This window comes from Perna viridis, chromosome 10 (genome assembly GCF_037379345.1).
Source record: "Perna viridis isolate PV_CMFRI_1.1 ecotype Kerala chromosome 10, ASM3737934v1, whole genome shotgun sequence".
NCBI classification, from domain to species: Eukaryota; Metazoa; Mollusca; class Bivalvia; order Mytilida; family Mytilidae; genus Perna; species Perna viridis.
In genome coordinates, this window is record NC_142454.1 from 38,918,772 (window position 1) to 38,942,016 (window position 23,245).

At 32.0% G+C, this 23,245-nt stretch overlaps 2 protein-coding genes across 3 annotated transcripts; one reads left to right on the top strand and one right to left on the bottom strand.

Moving 5' to 3' along the window:
• Positions 1–40: 40 nt before the first annotated feature.
• Positions 41–14,880, bottom strand: LOC148605698 (cathepsin O-like). Of its 2 annotated transcripts, none has more exons than XM_088550711.1 (9): positions 14,703–14,880; positions 12,797–12,899; positions 11,173–11,281; positions 10,048–10,113; positions 8,285–8,441; positions 6,475–6,590; positions 5,787–5,950; positions 3,210–3,302; positions 41–1,998 (listed from the first exon to the last, which is right to left on the bottom strand). In XM_088550711.1, the coding sequence occupies exons 1-9, from the start codon at positions 14,853–14,855 to the stop codon at positions 1,961–1,963; spliced, it is 999 nt and encodes a 332-aa protein (XP_088406837.1). In that variant the 5' UTR covers positions 14,856–14,880; the 3' UTR covers positions 41–1,960. The 2 variants fall into 2 exon arrangements, with proteins under 2 accessions (XP_088406837.1, XP_088406838.1); XM_088550712.1 differs by lacking the exon at positions 14,703–14,880 and adding an exon at positions 14,510–14,569.
• A 207-nt stretch (positions 14,881–15,087) lies between these two features.
• LOC148605699 (small ribosomal subunit protein uS3) lies at positions 15,088–22,828 on the top strand. Its single transcript, XM_088550713.1, has 6 exons — positions 15,088–15,139; positions 16,987–17,211; positions 18,767–18,861; positions 19,487–19,674; positions 21,588–21,775; positions 22,776–22,828. The coding sequence occupies exons 1-5, from the start codon at positions 15,110–15,112 to the stop codon at positions 21,770–21,772; spliced, it is 723 nt and encodes a 240-aa protein (XP_088406839.1). The 5' UTR covers positions 15,088–15,109; the 3' UTR covers positions 21,773–21,775; positions 22,776–22,828.
• The last annotated feature ends 417 nt before the right edge of the window (positions 22,829–23,245 follow it).

Genomic DNA, 23,245 nt, shown 5'->3' on the forward strand with positions numbered 1-23,245 from the left:
CATTTTTGCAAGTGATTCTAGCAATACAATGAAAGCAAGGTTGCTTTTAGTATTTTATTACAAAATACAAATCTGACAGATTAATAACCAATTATATACAAATGTATTGGCACAAAAAAATATTCTTATCATGTAGATTATAAGTAGCAGTCTTTGTAAGAATCATGCAAATTCTGTAATAATGTGATACAGCTTTGTTAATAAGTTGTTTTGTGGGTCTATATGATAAAATGTATTATCATTCATTCCAATATGTCTGATCATAAGAGATAATTTACACTGAAAATCCAACAGTTTCTATTGTAATTTGTTGTCATTTACAGAATTATTTCCCTTATTTTGAATTCTACAATACATTCTACATATTTCATATCTCCTAAGAGCACGGGTTACATGAAAAAAACATATGTTAATTTCTGTGAACTATAACATTTAAACAAAATATCAAAAATAAAAGGATGTAAGCTTTCCAACCATGAATCACATTTTGCATGATTCTTACCTGGAGTACTTCTTTAAAAGTTGCAACAACTTAACTACAGGAAAACAAGAGTAGCATGTACCTCATTGTCCTGGTATATAAACATATCTGAATATTGCTATGGGGGTGTCTTATAACAATATAGATAGAGATAATTAGTATGCTCACATAGGCAAATCAAAGGAGAGACGATTGGTATTGGACCTCACCTTATGGAGTTGCCAACTTTTGAAAACATATTATAGAAAACCACTCAATAAATAATGTAGCTCAATAAACAAGTGATTTCATTATTATGGCACCATTCTAATTATTGAAAAAATAGAAAATAATGTCCTTCCTAGCATCTCCAATTTTTTCTGAGGAACCTCGGCTGGCACCCCCCCCCTTTTCAAAGTGTCTTGATTTGGCCCTGTTTAGTATTCAAACAAGTGGGTACAATATTAGTTTGGTGATAATCCACTGAGTGATTTCAGAGGAGAAGATTTTTAATGAGAATTTAATGATGGATGCAGTGATGACAAAAGCTCATATGGCCTTTTAAACCAGGTGAGCTAAAAAAGGGATTTTAAAATCCTTGGATAAAAGCATGTTCCTGAACAAAAACTGGTAATGACAAACAAGAGATAAAAACCAGAAGAGTCATCTGCTTATAAATTAAAAGTCTAGTGTAGTATTTTGCCTGCCAAAATAGGAAGTACATGCACATAAGACAAAACATTACCATGGACTACCGAAAGCCAAAGATTTCTGAAAACCTTAAGGTGCTGTTACAAAAAGGACATACTTTTGAAGCTAAATTATTTTACTATTTTTGTACAAATATAAAAAAAAAGTAGAAAAATTATAAGTAAAGCACATTAAAGGATACATCCTGCTCCCCACCCCAGTAACATAAATGAAGTCTTCAGAACGCTTACCCTACCGGTGCACCTGCTCCATGCTCCCAGTTTTTAGTGGAGTCCGAGTTGCTCATTTGCTTTTGTTACTTTGTATGTATGATTTTATTTACTTTTCATGTTCTTTGTTGTGTACGACTGTTTTCCATGTCTGGTCTTTGTCACTGGATTACATTCTTTTGATTTCTGCTATAACCTTGGTTCCCTTGATTACTATTTTAAACAGAAATTTGATGTTGCATCACATTGAAATCTAATAACTAGGTATGATATACCAATATAAACCTTCTGTCAAAATATTACTGATCACTATATACCTTGGGGGTATCAGGGCCGGTCAAGGATTTCAGGTCAGGGGGCATTAATAAAACCAAATACCAAGTGAAGCAAGGCAAAACAAATTTTGGAGGTAGACTTTGTGAAAAAACAATATTTCATGCAAAAAATTTTCCCCTATTTTTCGGGGTTGGGGGGTGGATGCCTGGTAATTGGATCCATGTCCGGGTATAAAAAAATGATGTTCAGAATGAGAGTGTACAACAAATGCACAAGTATTATGAAATATCTAAATTCAAGCCTCCTAATACACTGTGACAGATGTAACTTCTTCAGCTATACCTGGAAAAAAAAGTAAAATTAAAAAACATGTAATAGGAAATTATGTGCTTACAAAAAATAAAATCCTATTTAAAGTCAGAAATGTCTAGCTTTTGTTCATCTTGTGAGGTTTCAATTTAATTTTGCAAATAAAATTTTTTTTTATTTGTTTACTGGTTTGTTGTGTTTGCTATTTATGGGGCCAGACAAAGGTATTCGTTGCATGCAGGAAATTTCTCGCTATCTATTGAAGGTCTATTTTTTCTGTTATTGGTAAGGTATGGTCTGTTTGACATGCTGCTCGATTCAATTTACTTCTTTATTGTTTACAAGCAATACAATCTTCAATTTACTTTTGGCCTAAATACACCCAATAATGCATAGTGAAATGTAGATCCTAGTGGGAGCAAAATATGAAATTTAAAGATGAATAAATTATATATCAATTAACCTTTACCTAAGCAATATAAAAAATGATACACTAAATATTAATATACTTCATTTTTAAATGACTACAAAAAGACAATGTGATGGGTACAAGACAATTTTAGGAACCATAAAGGTGTTTTATTCTTTTACATTCTGAAAATTAAGTAAATGGTGATGATGATGTCATCTTAATGAAAAAAAATAATAAAATCTAAATTTTAGATGTGCCAGACAAACAGACACACAGACCTAAAATAAAAGTACCGTAATAATTTGCCCCAATGCTTTGCAAGTAAGGTATGAAAATAAGTGAAAACCTAGAAGTTGGATGAAACATGCCCAGCACAATCACATTCTTTAGTATGGGACAACAATACAAGGGAGACAACTATGAAAAAGATGAGACATTAGAATAATCATGAAAATGGGAGGTATGTGTGTGATGGATAAAAAAGTTTACATATGTTTAAAAAGATTCTGACGGTGCACATGTGTAACATTATGAAAATCTACTAATAAAATATTTTAATGAAATGTGGAAAATATGTAGTGTTATTGTTTCACATACCTGTGGACACTCCAACATTTGGGGGTAGATGCTCACAAATTCAGTGAAAAGTTCAGAATTCCCCACATAAAAATATAAGATTTGTGGAAGGAGTTGGTTGAAATAACTATATTTTCTGTGAATAAAACTCAATCATTGAGTTATACATAAAAAAAATTCAAAATAAGAAGGAGTTGATGAGGAACCAAGAAAGAAATTTTTTCTGAGACTTAATGTAATTTTATGATTATCTTACCACATAAGTTATTTCCTATTTTAATGTACATATACCCTTTATCTCCATAGTCTGCTCCCCAGGAGTTTCTCACAATGTAATATGGAATGTCACCTACAAAAAACAGAAAAAGAAAACAAAAAAAATAAGTACCATTCTGCATAAGAATCAGGCACGGGGTGGCACATCATAATTCTAAATTTGGTCTTTTTTGTCTCATACATATTCAAATACATCTAGAAAACAACTATTAAGCTATAAAATTTTCTCATGAAGCATTGGTGATGTAGACATTTTTTGACTGCTTATATAAGGAAAAACTTTTACAGCCATTTTTTTCATGGTGCATTTCAACTAAATATGACCTATCAATATCTTGAAAATGCAAATTTTACAAACAGTTCGTTGGTTATTTCTGGAGGTTATGAGGTATATTTTTTCTATTTTTAAGGTGCCACACCTTATACACAGTTTGCCTGATTTTTAGATGGAAGAGTAAATAAATGTACAGTGAAACCTGTCCCTACTGAAACCTTTTTTTTGATTTAAAACCGGTTTACTTCCAATAAACAGGTGTCTGATTTCTATCGGCCAGAAGCAGGTATTGTTGAAAAAAATGTTATCAAAACAGATCAAAAAGGCAACATCTAAGATCTCAACGACAAGGTAAACAAAGTAAATAGACAGGTATTTCGGTTTACCATGGAAATATAATGTCTAGATATTATACTTCCATGGGTTTTCAAAATTTCAAAATAATTTAAATTCTTATGTAGGGACTTCCAGAAAGTGTTTGGTTTGGACAGGTTTTCTGATAATTCAGGGTTTGTTTATTAGGTTTTCTCATTATTCAGGGTCTTATATGCAGTATTCACTGTATATCACTCGAAATGTTTCTTTTACAAATCTTCCCCTCAAAATATCTAGAATTCTGTAATATAACCATATTGCTTTATATCTGCATGTAATAATCTTGTCATTTGTGCTTCTCCAATTTTTAAGTGTGAATTTTACTTTTTAAAACAACAAATTTGTTTCACTATAGATTTGCATCGCAAATCATTACAAATTATGGAAAATCTGTAAAAGTAAATGACCATGTTATTATTCCAGCATGTTCAAATAAAACAAAGAGTAATGAAAGGAACTAAGATTTGAGCAAGAATCAAAAGAATATATTCCAATGATAAAGACCAGACAGGGAAAATAGACACACACAACAAAGAACATGAAATAACCTAAATAACATGTACAAAGAAACAGAAGTAAATGAGCAACCAGGACTCCTCTGAAAGACTGGTAGCATGGACTAGGTGTACTATTGAGGTACATGAAGTGTGTGCATGTACGTGTGTGCATGCACACAGACATGTGTATTTGTTTTTTTTTATGCAATGAATGTCATCAGTTAAAAGTTAAAGGTCATTACTTTTGGATTTTGATTACTCTTTAGATGACTTTTTGAATTTTTTTTAAAAATAATTTCAAAATATCATATTTCTTTATAAATTTTTTTTAAATGTAAATAACTGTTTCTTAATTTCAGGGAGTCCATTATATGTGTGATACTATAACGTATGCATTCCTTTTGAATACTAGTATGGATTACATGAGATGAAAGTTACACATATCAAAAGGTGTGGTTAGTACACTAGCATCAGTGATATTGTTTTTTTTTTCAAAACTTCCACGTCCATTTTTATTGGGAAAAAATGTGTCATTTTTTAATTTGGAAAATTAGGAAAAACTTTACAAATCCACAAATTTGTAGTTAAAATGATTAATTTTAAAGAGGATGCCAAGAAATAAACAATCAAATAATTATATGTTGAACAGAAACATCACACCCTTCAGAAAGGGAAATAGAATACTATAAACTATTCATTGTTGTATATTCAAAGGTACAAATGAATCAATTTTGCCATTTTCAAAAAAAATGGTTCAGCATTATATTATGCGAATAGTTTGGCAAAACCATACTTGCTACTTAGAAAAAAAACAAAATTTTGTTTGGCTTAGAGATTCTCAAAATGTGTATTTTAATTATAATTTATAATATATTTTGTTATTTGTAATTCCAGTCAGATAACCATAAGACATCTTTCTTGCAGGACCCTAATATGGAGAACATGTTGAACTGTAACCCTTTTTGGACTGTAAAATATGTTATTTTTAGACAGGAATTCTGTTTACCCAGGTTCGAATTATATTAAACTGAAATAGAAGGACTTGAAAACATGTCTGGTTTAAACAGGTTTTTTGTTTATTCAGTGTTTGGATTAAAAATCTGTCTGAAACAAACCCCTTTTTTATTGTTTATACAGTTGACTGGTTTATTCAAGGTTCAATACTTTAGAAAATGTAACGTCAAGGGAGATAATCATCTGAAATATCATTTCATACAATTTGTACAGCAGGGATGATGTGCAGCTCAAAGAGGTTTGGGCTAATTAAGTGAATGGTTGGGTTTCAAAGCAATATAAAGGGAGACAATCCTTGTATTTTGTACAGCTTGGATGATGTACAGCTCACAAAGGTTTTGAGTTTATTCAGTTTGGTTTCGATTGATGTCAATGTTATAAAAAGGGAGATAATCACCTGAAATATCATATCCCACAATTTGTACAGCATGATTGATATATTGTTCACAATGGTACTGGATGATACCTCCCATATAATTATTCCATGTGCTGGCATCTACAGCAACACTTACTGGAGAGATGGTCAGTAACTTTAAAATTTCATTCTCATTCCCTACATAGCTGGAAGATAAGTAAATACAGAGAAAAAATGTGTCATCAATTTTACACCCTTATATGAATGAATAAAAAATATTATTACATGAATAGATTTTTTTCTGCTTTCTGATTTGTTTAATTTTTTTCAAATTGCATGGTTATGCTAAAAATAGATCAATATTGGTGTTGCATAATTTAATAAACTATGGTTTTAACCTAAAAATTGAAACCGAAAATAGTCTTACAAGCACATTGATTCATGTAATAAAACAATTAATCACTTTGATCTAAGTCCCTATTAAGATTTATCAACCTGAGAAATGTTTATTCACCAAAGCATAGGCGAGGTCAATACAACACTATTGAGGGTTGATAAATCATAATAGCCACATAAATAAATCTTTAATTGTTTAATAATGCTCTGTAATTGATTGTCAATTGGATGCTGGGTAGAAGTTGTCCACCTGGTACAATCAATCATGCTGATGATGCATTTATAGTTTCAAATATTTCCTCTTATACTCTGGTATATGTGATAGTCTTGTTACCTAGTACTACTACAAGATTTAACCCTGACACCATCACTATTGTTTGTGATAATTCGACAGAAATCAGAGGTATCAGTCAGTGGGTACTTCTTCTCTGTTGTCAACGGAGAATTAGTCTGTAAAATAAAACAGAACATTTAAGAGATTTTAAATTTTCTCCTTCGGTACTTCAAAATGAAATACAGTCGAACCTCGATGTGTTGAACTCAGATGAGTTGAAATCTCAGATAACTCGAACCAATTACAAAATCCCAGCAAAACTCCCCTTACTCCAATACAATTTTACTTCGGATGAATCAAAACCTCGGATAACTCGAGGTAATTAATCAGTCCCCTCGATAGGACTTCGAGGTTAATTAACCCTGATGTCTCGAAGTCAACTAATTAGTCGGAAAACTAATTACTTTATTACAAACCATGATGGAAATGTGTTTTAACAAAAATTAGCGTGGCTTTTAAAATTAATTTGTTGACACTTTATGTTTTGATTTGTTTATTTAATTAATCTAAAATTGCGCGTGTTGTTAAAAGAAACGAATTTTATTAATAACACATCAGAATAGAGCACATGGTTTGGCGATACTCCTGATTGGATTGTGAATGAAACAAAGCAGAATGTTATGAACTCTGACGTTTTTGATATAGAAAAAATAAATAGGAAATTTCACTAACGCTCCGTGCCGTTCATAATTTCAAACAATATACAACATACAAAAAAATATCTTCCAATGTAAAACACATGACATTACAAAGTACCGTGTATAGTGAAGTACATGTGCATGTACAAGCACAACAAATGATGTAAATACAGAAATAACCATGGACCAAACTACTAGTATTTCCGGTTTATCCTCGACCTTGGATTACTCGAACCTCGAATAACTTGAACATTTTTGCATGGACCCTTCGACTTCGACTTAACGAGGTTCAACTGTATTTTCTAGTTCTCACTATTGCGACTTTTCTTTTATTATATAGATAGCAGTGTTTTATTCAATGTTCCCTGTGTAAAAAATTTCAATTATTCACACTGTGTAGTTTCACTATCAGACTTTCTCCTGCAAAAATATCACAACACAGAAACCAGTGCACCAATCACAAGATTAAAGATTTATTTTGAAAATAGCAATAAATAACAGGAAAAATTTATAAAATAAACAAGATCATCAATTGGTGATACTGAATAATGGAAATATAATCACTGGTGCCAAGAATGCATTAAGATTTAACTATTGCATGGAACGAGTTCCTCACATTATAAGCATATTTTGGCACTTATGACCATATTTGGTTATTCATTCTCTTCAATTAATTATTCCATTAATATTTTATACAAAAAATATGATAAGGAGACTTGAAACATGAAATTAAAATTTTGTAGGAAACAATGTATGTAATTTGGATATGATAGTTTAAAATTATAAAGCATACAGAGTGAGTGATCTAGGAATTGTTCCATATTCACTTGGTTTAGACATAATCCATAACTACCCCATCAACGAAGTTGCTGCATACAAATAGCTCTCACTATACAAATTCTAAAATAATATTTAAATGAATTTAAACTTATCTTTCTTCTCATACTGTGAAAGTATTTTAATTCGTGGATACCACTTTTCGTTGATTAATGTAGAAACCTAAGTTTGTGGATTCTTGAATTTGTGGTTTTGAGGTTTTCAGTATACAGATCAATGGAAATCTCCTTTTCACTGAGAACAATAATTCATGCTTTGGCCTTACCACGAAAACCACAAAAATTGGTACTCCAAGAAAAAATAGAACTTTCACAGTATTGCAATTCTGTTCTTACATCTTCAAGCCATTTCAAGGCTCTATAAGGATCCCCTCCAGAACACCCACTGTTGTAGGTGGCACAGTCTATCACTTCCTGTACACTAAGGGCAATGGGAGGTAACTCTGTCTTAATAGCTTTGGCACTCTCAACTGTTTCTGTAGCACTGAAAGCCCTGAAATAGGCAAGAAGATAAGTACCAAAATTTCATAAGCAACCAAAAACTATGAATAATTTTTTTTCTAATTTGTTTCTAGGAAATAGACAATGTTAAAGTGATTTTTAACAATGGTCATCTAACAAAAGTAAAACAGTTTCTACATTAAGTGCACTTATGTAAGTATTTATAAGAATCAGGCAAAATGGGAAAAATCAGAAACATGTCTGTCAAAACCAAACTGAACTAACAATATAATTCAACTCTAGGATGCTTTCTCTATTTGAAAAGACCATTATTTGATCTCTGCATCTCTGGATTTGCTCAGTATTTTTTCAATAGAATGTTAAAAAAATCAGATTTTTGACAGAGTTATCTACCCTTGAAATGTTCATTTTCAGTGCATTTCTATGAAATTATCTCAATATACCATAATGATATGGAAAACAGCCTTTTATCCTTGATTCTGATAGTGCAAATAGTCAAAATAAACTTTCAAAATAGTGTTTTTTTTCATACCATGTTTCACCCACTGCCTGATTCTTACAAAGACTGACACTTAAGTCCAAATTTGCTGAATACTACCTTAAAAAGCCATACACTAAAAATAGAAACAGTATAGTATTATGAACAATTACTTTAATTTACAATGACTCCTAACACAACCTCATAAGAGATACCATCAGATCTTCAGTCTACTAAAGGACAAGATTAAAAGAAATGCAATTCATTTTTATTTAGATGGAAATTAGAGGTTCTAAATAAACTTTATCATCAGATCATCCAGAACAAAAATTATTGAATATTGCTTGCATTTACAAAGACCATCCTAACACCACAGAAGATATTTACATTTTATCTTTTATTACATGGGTGTAATTTGTTTCAGAATCTAATTTACAAGAAAAAAAATTCTGAACTAAATCACTATAAATAGTCTTCATCTTACCTTAAAAATCTTTGAAACACAGAGTGAATTTCTACAAGCGATATTAATTGACTGACTGATTGTATCTTAACATCCAGTTGTAATTATTTTATTCATTTAAGGTCAGGATAAATGTGATGAAGATGACCCTACTTTGTCGACCCATAACAAATCCCAACCATCATATTATCTATAGCATAATTTATCATACTTTATAAACATACTGATGTACACAATTGCATATTTTTTGGGTCAAATACGGTATTGTTATTGACTCCTAGATGTTTGTACTGTTATTGTGCCCTTAGTGGGCCATTGATTTGAATCTAATAACTCAGAACTTTGAACTTTGTACTAGGCCCAAACTCTAAGCCGTATCCTTAATTCTCTAGCAAAAGGAGCAACACCCCTCAAGGACATATTGTTTTGACTTCTAACCATTCAGTAGTTACTCTAACTCCTTCACGCTGGCTGATTAGTTGATCAGCAGTGATTAACATTGTAAAAGTATGGTATGATATAAGCCCTCATAAGCAGTTTCAAGGGGACAGGAGGTCTACCCCACCCTCATTAATCTAGAAATTTTTCGTTCATTATAAAAGAAAATTACTGAAGCAGCCCTCTTAGGTCAGTCAGAGTCGCCCCCCTTTTTGGAATTTTTAGATCAGCCATCTGCCTATTAGACAACTAACTTACCAGCATGCTCCACATTTTTTCTGATTTTTTATTGGAGTAACATAGTTTTTGTTACTGTAGTTCCGCCTAAAATAATAATCATACAATAGATAAGATAAGGTAAGCACATCAAAGCAGACATCTCAGTTTGAATAGATATATATTATGTAAAGCATTAGTGTTGTTTTTTCACACGTTGAAATGTTTCGTTCTTGTTGTATAAACAGGTGATTTTATATTTTGCAATCACATAATTTACTAAATATATACATAAGGATAAATATAGCTCTAAATTTGTAGGGCAAATAATTACCATGTTTTTTTATTTTTTTTGCATCCCAATATCTATCTCAAATGTAGCAGAAATTAAAGTTAATAACTAGTACAAACTACTAACATGTACTCAACACAGATATCAAAATTTGACATCTAAATGACCTTTTTTCTTAGCATATTCTTAAAAGATCTTGATAGAAGAGAACTGTAATTAATCAGCATGAGCTCACAAAACTCAAATTGGAAGGTCACCGTAATAAATATAACCTCTTAAAACTTCACATAAGAAGTCATTTTTAAACTTGTCATCATCACTGTCCTGTTCGTTCAGTTAAAATAACATTTATAGGGCAAAGGCAAGATATAACCCTGCCTAGGATCCACATCTGTGAATCAGTTTACTAATTCAATGATAATAAGCCCAAAACATCCAAGCAAAAGAGATCTTGGGTATTTTTTTTAAACTACATTCAAAACCTGACCAACTTAGCCAATGTATATACACAGGCAAAATTATTTCACATGATTTTCATCTGCATTGTGCAAATAAACTAAGTGACAGAGTTCACATGAAATTTGTGTTTAGTGAATTTCACATGAAAATCATGTCAATTTCATGTGAATTTCACATGAATTTCACATGAAAAATATTTGCCTGTGTAGGTTTTGGACAAGGGGATATAATAAATAAAATAATTTAAGACTTAAAATACATATATTTAGAATTGACCCTTGTAATCTGTTTTGCAAATTAATTCCTGGACTGTTACTCTGAAAAGTTATCCTGAACCCTAGATCTCATACTAAGATTTTAGACTGAGCACAGATCATCACATGTATTAAAATATGTGAGTGAATCAAGTAACACACCAGTCTATCCTCTCCGGAATGTTAAGTTGCTTAAGGGTGTGAAGTGGGGTCAACTGTTGACTTGGAATTGGCAACTTATGTTTAACTTTGAGATCTGTCAAATATTGATCTGAAAATGTAAAATAATATATTAATGTTTATCTAAATGTTGACCACATGTTGTAAAATCAAATCTGAAATGAAATTACAGACACTGTTCCTAAGAAATAAATTTGTACTGAAATTCAAGATAATTTTCCTTAGAAATAAGTTTTTAATTTGATGTCAACATGTTGTAATTTGCTCACAGTTTTTTTTTTAGATTTTTCATTTCAGAGTTATTGAGGTTTCATCAGTAAAAACGGGATATGCAGAGCCTTGGGAGAATTTTTTGCCAAAAGCCATTTTCAGCATTTTTCATTGCAGCTCAAATTTTGAAGGGGCCATTTTCAATGCTGATGGGCAAATGACCCATGACCCCCTGCCTTTCTAATCACATATTGTGCTTTCACACAGCCTTGACAACTTTTTATAAACTCACAGCTACTATTTGAAATATTATGTACATGTACATGTATGTTACTTTTGAAAGTTTTTCTTTAAGGAGGTAGACCTAGGGTAAGGGAAACTCTAAAATCAGTGATATGTTTGTATCAAGTTCAATTTACCAAAGCCTAACAAGCTTTCATTTGAAACAGAATGAAATCAATCCAAGTTACTTTGATGCTTACATGAGATTGATGTAAAATGCTGAACACAAACATTCCAATGATTTTTAAGAGTTGTGTCCATTACCCTAGGTCTACCTCCTTAAGACTAAATATATTCCTGTTATTTTTTTATAATGTGTTTACTTTCTCTCAAGGGAATTTTCTTTGTATCTCTCTATTTTTATGAATATTGTTTTGTTTAATTTCACAGATATCAGACTTGGTTTGTATTCCTTACTTACCTTACCAATCAATTTTGAACATTGTAAATACAAGATAACTCATGTTTTTTAAAATATGGACCAGGAATTGCAAATTAATTATGTTCAATTCTAAAATCCTTTTGTGGTGTTGCACCTTGTCAGTGATTTTAAGAAAGGGACAGGGTGCCATGATATTAGGAAAAACATTGTGTATTAGGGAAATGAGGGCAAAGATTTTTATACAATGTGCAGTATTTAAAAAAAAAATTTATTAAAATCCTTGATGAAGACCATTACACTTTAAATTGCATTGAAGTCCATAAGGTGACCTCTGGATGACAAATTTGATACAATAGAATGAAGAAAGGATTTTGTACATTTCATGAATATCCATTTTTAACATGAACAAATCTTGAGACCATTTTTAAGTCAGAATTGGGAATATCACTACTGAAATTTGATAAATTTTGAGCATATTTCTCTATGGGAATGGGACCCAAATTTAGCCCCCAAAATAAGAGTTTGAAAACACTGCCTGTGCTATAATTGAATATAAATTGGTATATTTACGCTCTAGTTCTTATCTGGAAACCAGATTGTCTATGACCCCTTGTCATGTAGTCAATGACAGCATGACACCATTAGATGAATGCATATTTTTTGAGGTCATATTAATAGAGGTCAGTTGGTCTTAAGTATATTGTTTGCTTTGACTAAAAAATATTTCGTTACCTCTGAATTCTTCTGGTGATAGGTGAGAAAACTTGGTTGGACCGTAAAATGCACTGGGATATTTATGTGTCTTATTAAGCTGCAACTGTTGCCAGTAATTTCTCTGAAAAGCAAAAGAGAACAAGTTGTTTCCATAAACAGCCACACACCTGATACTGCACACTGCAAATTTGTAAGTTTATTATTGTTCCCCACACTTATTTAAAATTGTCTTTTTGTCACTAATGATCACATTTCCCATATTGACTCAGTTTTCATTAGTTATTCTATTAATATGCTATGGGTAAATGGTGGGGTGGCATCTAATTCAGGAATCGTGCTGGGCTTCACCAGTGTGGTAACAGAAAGAAGAATGGAGGGTTGTTAGATCCTATATGCAGTGATTAAATGGAAATATTGATAGGTCTAATTCTCATTAGCTTGCATGTCGTAAAAAAATCCCCAAAACTCAGTTAATCTCCTAATTTGAGAAAATTTTGAGAGGGAGATCTCCCACTTTAGAATTTTTGAAGGTTATAACAGCTATCATGGCTGTACATAGTTGATATTTTTTATTCCGGTGATGTTGTCTCTTTGACATATTCACCATATCCATTCTCCTATTAATGGAGATTTATAGGAATTCCCATTGGACAAATTGTGCACCACTTACTGTGGACCTCTTTATGTATTGTTACAAATCACAATTTATGGCTAGAATCAATAAAGACCCTTCCAAACAACATTTGGTAGGAAAATTTAATAACACCTTCAAATGTTTGGACAATATTTTGGCTCTAAACAATGATGACTTCAATAATTATACTTAAGATATACCATATCCTGTTGAACTGTCTTCGAACAAAGCAAGTATTGATAATAAAGAATGTCTGTTTCTTGGTCTTAGTATTCATATTAATAATGGTTAACTTAGTGCTAAAATTTATGATAGAAGGGATGATTTTTCATTCCCTATTGTTAACTACATGGTATTCATTTTAGATAGTCACATCCCCTTTACACCATCATATGGTGTTTACATATTACAACTGGTTCAAATTACTCATATTAATAACAAAGTTTCTGATTTTAATCAAGCAGAATCTTTTTGTAACCGAGAAATAACTACATCTAGGTCTTTGACAGTACAAGGTCATAGAAATAGTCTTCAACTGAGATACATGGAACTCACTCTAGAGTACAGGTGTACTTGTAAAGGATTTATATAAGCGGCTTTCTCTCACCCTTTGTTTTACAGTAATATTCTACACAAAGCATGGAAAGCTCCATACTCACCAAATAAGTTAACTAAACTCAAAGTTGAATAAGCTCATTCGATGGGGACAACTTTTTGTACATGTTGCTTTAAACTGGTCTGGAACTGGCATTACAGTGAACTGCTAATAGTCCTTTGTACATTTGTGTTATTCATATTCAGTTTCTTTATTTCAGATGTAACAAGGATCAGATTTTTTGGTGTGTTTAATTGTCTAATATTATTCCATAGTGGCCAGATTTTAAAAGGGGGCTGTGAACCCCCCAAAGTACTTTAACCCTGCCACTTTTTTGCACCTGTCCCAAGTCAGGAATTGATAGCCTATGTATGTCTTGCTTCGCCATGGGTGTTCTTGTGCTGACATTTTCATACTGATGGGGTTGTTGTCTCTTTGACATATACGCTATACCGAGTATACCTATTCTGGTTATATATCCTAATAATATAATATGGAGTACCCAATTGGCATTGCCTTTAAAAGCTAGCACTACGAGTTTCACCATATTCCACTTTGTGTTGCACGCTACAAGTGGAAAATAATACATTTGATTTCTTAATACAAAAACTAAAAAGAATCTGTAGGCAGGAAGTATAGAATTAAAAATTAAAATAATTATGTACAGTGTGCACTTATTAACTTAAAAAATGAACCTGGAAGTTTTCAAAGGATCTGTTGAAGCGATCTGAGCTAAGAAAATGATGATATTTCTTTAAAAACGTGTTGAAATCTCCTGTTATATCACCATACGTAAAAGAAATAAGCCTGGTGAAAAAAGCACACAAAGTGAAAGTAAAAATGAACATATTGTAAAAAAATTAATAAAGGTAGTAAACCGGACACAGTTTTCCGGAAATGTTTGTTCCGAAATTAGAATTAAATTACTACAGTTTTCTAGCTGTTTTGTTATATTTGAAATATAAATTTACAAAGTACTTGATTTTTAAGGTATTTCAACCAAAATACAAGTCTTATAAAAATATGTGGTTGTACGGAAATTCCGTAACCGACTTCATTCCAAAAAAATTAACCTACTTCCTCTTTCAAAATTGCCGTCAACATGGCTAACCAAATAAGCAAGAAAAGGAAGGTTAGATGACATTTTCAGGATCCTTGTGGGGTTTAGATAGGTTGAAAAATAAAGAAATAATTCAATAATTTACCTAAGAAGACCAGTACTATGATAATGTGAGCGGATGGCACTCGAATTTCACGATGTAACTCGGATTTTGACCGACTGCTCGTTTCAATGCAATATTTTTTTCTGGCACTTTTCTTCTTTCATGTTAACTTTGTGATATTAGATAAGTTCATCCTCAAGCAATGTTATGCAAAGCGTCAACCCCTGATCTTTCGAAACTTTAATATTGTTTTTTTTTGTGCTGAATCCTATTCTGCTTGTATTTCACTGCCAACGTTCATTGTACCTTGATCAAAAACGATGAGGACATATATATTTAAAATTCCTGTCATTAAATGGCTGTTGATATGAAATGAAACTTCTCATACAGATTAAAGAACAGAAATGCAATGCGTCTTGAATTTGAAACTTTAGTGATCTTACTCAAATTGATGTCAGAGAACCAAATAGAGCATTAAATGTTGACTAGAATTCGTACCCCATGTATTGATTGGTTGTAAAATAGTCTGAATCTTTCCACTGATGATTATCATATAGCCTCAGGTTCAGCACAGCAATCATTATTACCAGACTTGCATAAATTCTGCCCTATTGGTACAGTACATGAACATATATGTTTACATTGTGTCTCGAGATTCGTTTCATCTCTGAAATGTTTTGGGGTGAAACAATACTGTACATGATATGATATGTATCATTTTACTTTCAAAGGATACTATTAATTTCGTCAGTATACAACACATTTTTTCATTTTGTGATTTAAACTATTCTTGTGGATTGTATTATTTTATCCGCCATTGTCAATATGAGTATAATGAAAAGGAAAAAATTCTGTCTTTTTCTGATACATGTACCTCGAAGTATGTTTCACCCCTTAGAAATGTTTCAACACATAATTTTCATTTCAATTTGTCAAACCAAGTCATGAGAGCAGCTTTTCTAATTGATCATACACATTTGTTTTATAGTCCAAATTCAAAGTTAATGTTACTTGCCTATATACATGTACTTGTACATGTACAATATATCATACAGCAATGTGTAGACACCTGTGTATTTATCAGGGTAATTACCAGGAAGAAAATACCTTACAAGCAAGTAGCCACATGGCACAGTAATTATCACTTCCTGTAGAGGTGAAGCTAGGGATTGGCTTGTCAATTAAAGGACAATAAGTAATATACCTGGCATTGGATGCTACAATTTAGATACGAGGCATGGTTGGCATTTATCAGACTGCTGCCAGCTGTACTGTAAATATCATATTATTGTTAAATGTTTATTGTATGTATAAATTTTACATGGGAAAATTTTTATTTGAGCAGTCTAATTGTTCTTAATGCATATCAGTGTTCTAAACCTTAACTAACTGTATATTTACATTATATATACATATTGGTTTTCAGTCTGGACACTGCCAATGTCTATTTTTCTGAAGAGTTAAATTTTGTATGTACATGTTAATGCACTTGTTATCCTGAAGTCTAGGACTTAAACTGCATGTACAAGATATTTTTTTTTATTGTGGTTTTGAGTTAAATTGCTGAATTTCGCAATTTTCTAGTATGAAACACAGATTTTTATGTCCCAAATATACATGTAGGGTGTCCCAAAAAATTACTGACAAAACATTTTTCAGTTTGTCAGAATTATGTCTATTAGTTCAAATGACTGACATTAACTTGGGAAGACCTGAAGTATGCTTTTATTTACATGTAATTTAAGCTTGAAAGTTAATGTCACTGCACTATACATTACTTATTAAATTACAAATAATACAATTTACTTGCTTGTAGTTTGTTGCTGATGGAGTATTCAGAGCTGAACTGAATAACTTCCTGACCAGAGAACTTGCTGAAGATGGCTACAGTGGGGTTGAAGTACGAGTCACCCCAACACGTACAGAAATCATCATTTTGGCCACCAGAACACAGAATGTACTAGGAGAGAAAGGCAGACGCATCAGAGAATTAACCTCTGTTGTGCAGAAAAGATTCAACTTCCCAGAAGGGACTGTTGAGGTATGATTAGGTTGTTTTTGTATGTAGAAAATATGTAATCTTTTATGTTAGAATTAAACATTCTAATGTACTTTCCAAAGAGGGCAGGGCAAGTGACATTTAAATTTGATGATTCATTGTAATTTTTTAGCTCATGGAACGTATTTCATCAAACAATTCAATAGAGTCGACTCCACTTAATCGCATATCGCATTATTGCATATTTCGGATATTAGCATAATTTTCTCCTGCACAAAACCATTTCCTATTATTCTATTAGGGAAAAAATCACTTATTTGCATAGGCCTTGGAGGTGCATTTCGGTTTATTGCATAGAGAATTTTGCCTCATCCACGTAAAGACAGGTTTTCCCAAATTCTATTTTAAGCCTTCGGGTCATAAATATGTCAATCATATTTATTATTGTAAAAACTAGATTATCATCAATCAGGAGGTGTTAATAATGGATTAAAAACATAATGTACATAAAAGACAATATAAATGATTTCTAATTACATTAAAATAAACAAGCACCTAGGTGAACAATGACTTCTGACAACATGCCAAACATCACCTTACGATGCGTCTTGGGGTTCGGCTTGGAGTATTTTTTGTCCCTATTTAAATTCTTCCGACTACAAATGATTATCAATGTAAATTTAATTTTCTTTAATGAGCTGAACAGTTTTGAGTGAGCTTGGGTTACTAGGCATAAATATCATACGAAAATTAAAAGTCATTCATTCAGTACAATGTCTAATGAAATTCAACTACCCTAAGGTGTTCCATACTATCCACACTTCATAGGAATATATCGAGGTCAATGACAAGTATAATACACAACTATCAGTGTACAATGGCGATTGAACAGAGGAATAAAAATACACAAACCATTTCAAAAGCCCACAAACTGCAAACATTGATGAATATTACACTGAATCCTGGCTGAAATATGAAATATGGGATTTTCTTTCATAGAAAGGTCAGGAAATTACTTGACTATTTATAGATGAGAAACACGTGGTTTTACTTAAAAATTCACACAAGGTAAAGAAGGTCAATAAACAAGACAAACACAATATATATTATTATTTATTGATAAAAGAACAATACAATGAGAAGGTCTATAACAATTAAATACCAGATCAGAAATGTTGAACAGTGATATCCCTGGTTGATCCACAGTATCATCGTCTTACCTGAACTCACACTTCCAGTAAAATCGTAATTTGGGTTATAAGAATAGCCTAGTTATTTGCATAATTTTTACTGGCAAATAGGCTATGCAATTAAGTGGAATCCACTGTATTTTTAAAACAAAATATTGAGAGTTTGGTTATACAATGTACATGTAGTAAGGTGAATTTTGGTACAGGTCCCATATCATGGCATCCAATTTCAGGCCTGTCAGACAAATATTTCTTTTGTACTTCCTGTTTAACGAATTCAGCCATTTCTGTGTGACCCAAGTTTTTCACCAATTAGTGGCATTTTGAATATTAGTTGTGTATTCTTTGTTCTGAAATATTTTCTTGTCATCCTGTCAGCATCATAATATGATCTGATTTTGTTTCAGTTGTATGCTGAGAAGGTTGCACAGAGAGGATTGTGTGCCATTGCCCAGTGTGAATCTTTAAGATACAAACTTATTGGTGGATTAGCTGTCCGAAGGTCTGTATTTTGTTGTTTCTCACCTTAATCGATATATTTTTCAGTATCTTGTTTTATACACAAGCATTTTGTTGTAAAAAGTTTAAATGAATGTAATTGGCAGCTTCAGTGATTTTGTTTAAAAAAAACTGCTCCCTTCCCTTTTATTTTGGAGAAAATTGGGAGTAAAAGTTTGGGGATAAACTTTTTTTTTCATTTTGCATGATTTTTAAATAGATTTGCTTGGGAAATCAACTATATTCGTAAGTAAATTTAGGATAACAAAATCACTGAAGAATCTTGTAAGCTCCTCCGAAATAATGTCTGTTTTCTGTTACCCAATTTTTGTGCCTACTATAAACTTACTGGTTAATGTAGGTATATTGTACATTGTTTTGTGGGAAATTAGATACATTTCAGAAAGTGCTGTGCTCAGGTATCCAAGCTATTTTTTATAACAAGTACAATAAAGTCCTTGAAACTCATATAAGAAGCCTTTGTGCATGTCCCTATTCTTATTTTTCCCTTTGACACTAAGTTATCTTCACCAAAACAAACACACAAACAAGCCTCAATAAGTAGAATTTAGTAGTCTTTCTGTTAGACCACATGCTTTATTGAGCATGATTTGTTTATCATCTGTCAGGGCATGCTATGGTGTTCTGAGATTCATCATGGAGAGTGGAGCTAAAGGATGTGAAGTCGTCGTCTCCGGTAAACTTAGAGGACAGAGAGCTAAATCCATGAAGTTCGTTGACGGATTGATGATCCATAGTGGTGACCCAATCAATGAATATGTTGACACAGCTGTCCGTCACGTTCTTCTCAGACAAGGTACAGACGTGTTAACTTTACTTAATACTGAATTTTACTGGAGATTACAGTATGCAGGTTCGAGTAGAAAACTGTGGAAATGTACTACAAAACAAGAGAAAACAAAGCTGAAAACTTCACTATCATTACATGCATGAACTATAAACCATTGGAAGTTAACTCCAGTTGCGAACATTTTTTTTCAAATGTAAATGTGCTTTCTACATTTTTTTTTTTTAATTTAAAAAAAATTGACCATTTTTTATACAACCGCTAAAAAAGATTTATTTTTAGGGTTGTGGCAAGAGCTTAGCATAAGGGGTCAGAAAGTTTTTTTTATTTTTCTGGATAATACTGTGAAAATATCATTATTCATCTGGTACCAGTTTTTGTGGTTTTCATTGGTTCATTAAACAACTAAATATTGTTCCCAATGAAAAGGAAATTAACCATTCATTAGTATGATGAAGTTGTCAAATCCATGAATTCAGAATGTTCAGAATTGATGGTCTTTCCTTAAACCATGAAAATTGTTACCCACAAATAAAATACTTTTACAGTTTCTGAGTAAAAGAAAATAAACCCTTTGAAATTGTACCTCAGGTGCCATGCCTCCAAGGGATGGTTTCTGACTTCAACCATTTAGGAATAAGGGGCTAAAAAGTGTCCTCTTCTGTTCTGGATAAATTTTTATCCTGTGTCAAATATTTAATAGTAATCAAAATTAATGGTATATCAAGTTTGAACGGTGTGTCAAAACTTGCTGAAACTGCTCAGGATTATATCTCTAGGTCATATTAAGCTGCACACTGTGGATCATTTTGAATTACAATGTGCATGTTCCTATCACCAATGATCCTTGTCTTACCTAATCATTGTAAATGCGTATTTTACAGGCTAGTAATCAGTATTTCTCTATGATTTGGTCATTACTTAGATATTTGCATTATCACACCATGGAAGTGGTGATATGAAAAATTTGCAGCCGCAATTGTTTGTGTCACATTGTCTATTAAACCTGATTATATAAAAGAGCCTGTTTGTAATGTTTTATCGTAACAAATGGTCGCCTAATAGATAGATACATGTGTAATCTAGAATTATTTACGTGACAGATGTCAAGCGGCGAGATTTTTCTGAAAGAATCTTAGTGATAAAGGTTTTGTAGCTTTTGAAAGTTGGATATTGCAAAATATCAAATGGCTTAATGTCAACATCATAAAAACTCATAGAAGGTTTTCTGTTATGATGTTGAAATTAATTAAGTTAATTGATATTTTGAAATATTCTATATTCTTTCACTTTGACCGTTGAGTATTGCATTTCCAGCAAATTATCACTATTGCTCAAAACTTTAAAGAAATATTTTGTACACATAAATAGCATTTTAATTGTTGAAAGTTTTTTTGAGAACACATTCTACCACGGCTTGCATTGAAATGCATCTGTGCCTTGATGCATATTGAAGTTATTTTAACTATGTATGAAATATGTATGATGCATCTATCAGGTAATATTCATTAGGAGTATAAGTTTCACCAAGTCAAAATTACAAAAGTAGAGTCACCATTGCTGGTTAATGATTTATAGGAAGTGGAAATACTCTCGAGTTCAGAACTTCACTTACAAGAACTGCTATTAGTGAAAGGCGAGAAAAGCTAAGAAAACCACAAAAATAGATATTCTGTTAGATTTAACTATTAAGGGTACAAGATATTGACCCCTCAATATGGCTTTTTCCCTGTGTCACTCGACAGATACAAAGATTATACATGGTAAATATTCATCCACAGAAATTCTTGTTAGTTGGAATCTCAATACTGTGCTTCATCTCTATCCATGAAAACCACAAAAAAATATGTATTCAACGAATATAAATAATACCACAGTACTTCCTTATTGACAAATCAGTTCGATCAATTTTGTATTTGTAGGTGTGTTGGGTATTAAAGTAAAGATCATGTTACCATGGGACCCAAGTGGCAAGATTGGACCCAAGAGACCTCTTCCTGATCATGTTAGCATAGTTGAACCTAAAGATGAAGTCGTACCAGCCAGGCCTTTCTCAGAACAGAAAGGATCTAAACCCGCAGAAGCAGGCCAGACTCCTGTGGCATAAAAAGTATGTAATTGGTTGACATAATGAATTACAGATCATTTTGCATTAAATGTTATTCTCTAAGAATCAGGCAGTAGGTGAAACATGGTGGAAAAAAAAAACATGTATTTCTATAAGATATTATCCAAATTGGTGTCTGAAATGCTGAAATATGCATTTATTTCTTTTTTTTGTAAGTATTAGTAGTTTGAGGTATAAGTAATATGAAATGCATTGTAATTTCATCATCAAGGGGAGATAACTGGCTTTCCCCTATGGTTCTGTTCTATTTCTGGACCATATGATTTGATCTGTATGTTCTTCAATAGACAATAAACTAAGTACCCACATTGTCAAATTAGTGTGTTTTTTCTCTGCATGATTTGTTATTTTTCAACATGGCCTGATTCTTAGAGATTTCTGCACTTAAGAATGACAGCGTTCCCTATTCTATCTGAGAAATGATAGTAATAGTTTTAGACTGTCAGACATTATATCCCATGAACTGTTTCACCCACTGCTGGTTGTGTCTTGGTTGTTCTACCAGTCTTTATACAGCATGTGGCTTTGCGGGTTCAAACAGACTCTTGTTTAATCTTGTATCTTTTGTGTTAAATAACAAAAAATATACATACATCCATATTATTGATGATTGTCTTAATTTTGATGAATCAACTGGTGCAAGACTAGTGTTAGTTGCAGATGTTTAGTTAGGTGTGGTTTATGTTTTCGGGTTTTTTGTGCGTCATTTATGTTAGCATTGGAAATTATGTCATACATTTTCATACTCGCTTTACAGAGCTAAGAAAAAAATGTAGTCTGGCAGATTTATAGAAGTATTACTAAATACTTAATTCACTTCCTTACATTACATTTTTTTGCCAAGGTAGATATTTTCATCAAATTTTTCCCAAGTAACTTGATTTGCTTGCTTGTGAAGGTTTCAAAAAATATTGGAAAACCTTGAAAATTACATGTGTGTCAATTTTGTTTATAGTTACTAAGATATATTTATCTCTTTCAGGTGATGCTAAAGAAGTCATAAAGACTGTAAATAAAAAAAAAATGTGAAGAAAATATCAGTTGTTGTGTAGTGTCATTGTGTTTGATGCATTTGTGTGGTACTGATATTGTCCAGAGTCACTAAAACAAAGCTGGAAGATATAAAGGACAACAAACAAAAATTTCAATCACATGATGATGTGGCAATCACATGATGTTGAGGCAATCACATGATGTGGCAATGTTGTTGTCAGTGTTCAGTGGTTTCTATATATACAGTAACTTGAGTTAAAACTGAATGGGCCTAAATGAAGTTAATCCAGGAAGTTTCTTGAATACTAATTAAGGAAGGAGTAATCAAGGGAACCAAGGTTATAGCAGTAATCAAAAGAATGCAATCCAGGGACAAAGACCAGACATGGAAAACAGATAAACACAACAAAGAACATAGAGTAACTAAAATCATACATACAAAGTAACAGAAGCAAATGA

Excerpts from the sequence above, each read along its gene's own strand:
- LOC148605698 (XM_088550711.1), bottom strand. The coding sequence starts at position 14,855 with ATGTTCATTTTTACTTTCACTTTGTGTGCTTTTTTCACCAGGCTTATT. Across the intron at positions 11,282-12,796 it reads ATCACCAGAAGAATTCAGAG|ATCAATATTTGACAGATCTC; the intron begins GTAACGAAATAT and ends TTACATTTTCAG. Across the intron at positions 8,442-10,047 it reads AAAAAATGTGGAGCATGCTG|GGCTTTCAGTGCTACAGAAA; the intron begins GTAAGTTAGTTG and ends TGCCTATTTCAG.
- LOC148605699 (XM_088550713.1), top strand. The coding sequence starts at position 15,110 with ATGGCTAACCAAATAAGCAAGAAAAGGAAG. Across the intron at positions 18,862-19,486 it reads GGTGGATTAGCTGTCCGAAG|GGCATGCTATGGTGTTCTGA; the intron begins GTCTGTATTTTG and ends ATCATCTGTCAG. Across the intron at positions 19,675-21,587 it reads TCACGTTCTTCTCAGACAAG|GTGTGTTGGGTATTAAAGTA; the intron begins GTACAGACGTGT and ends TTGTATTTGTAG.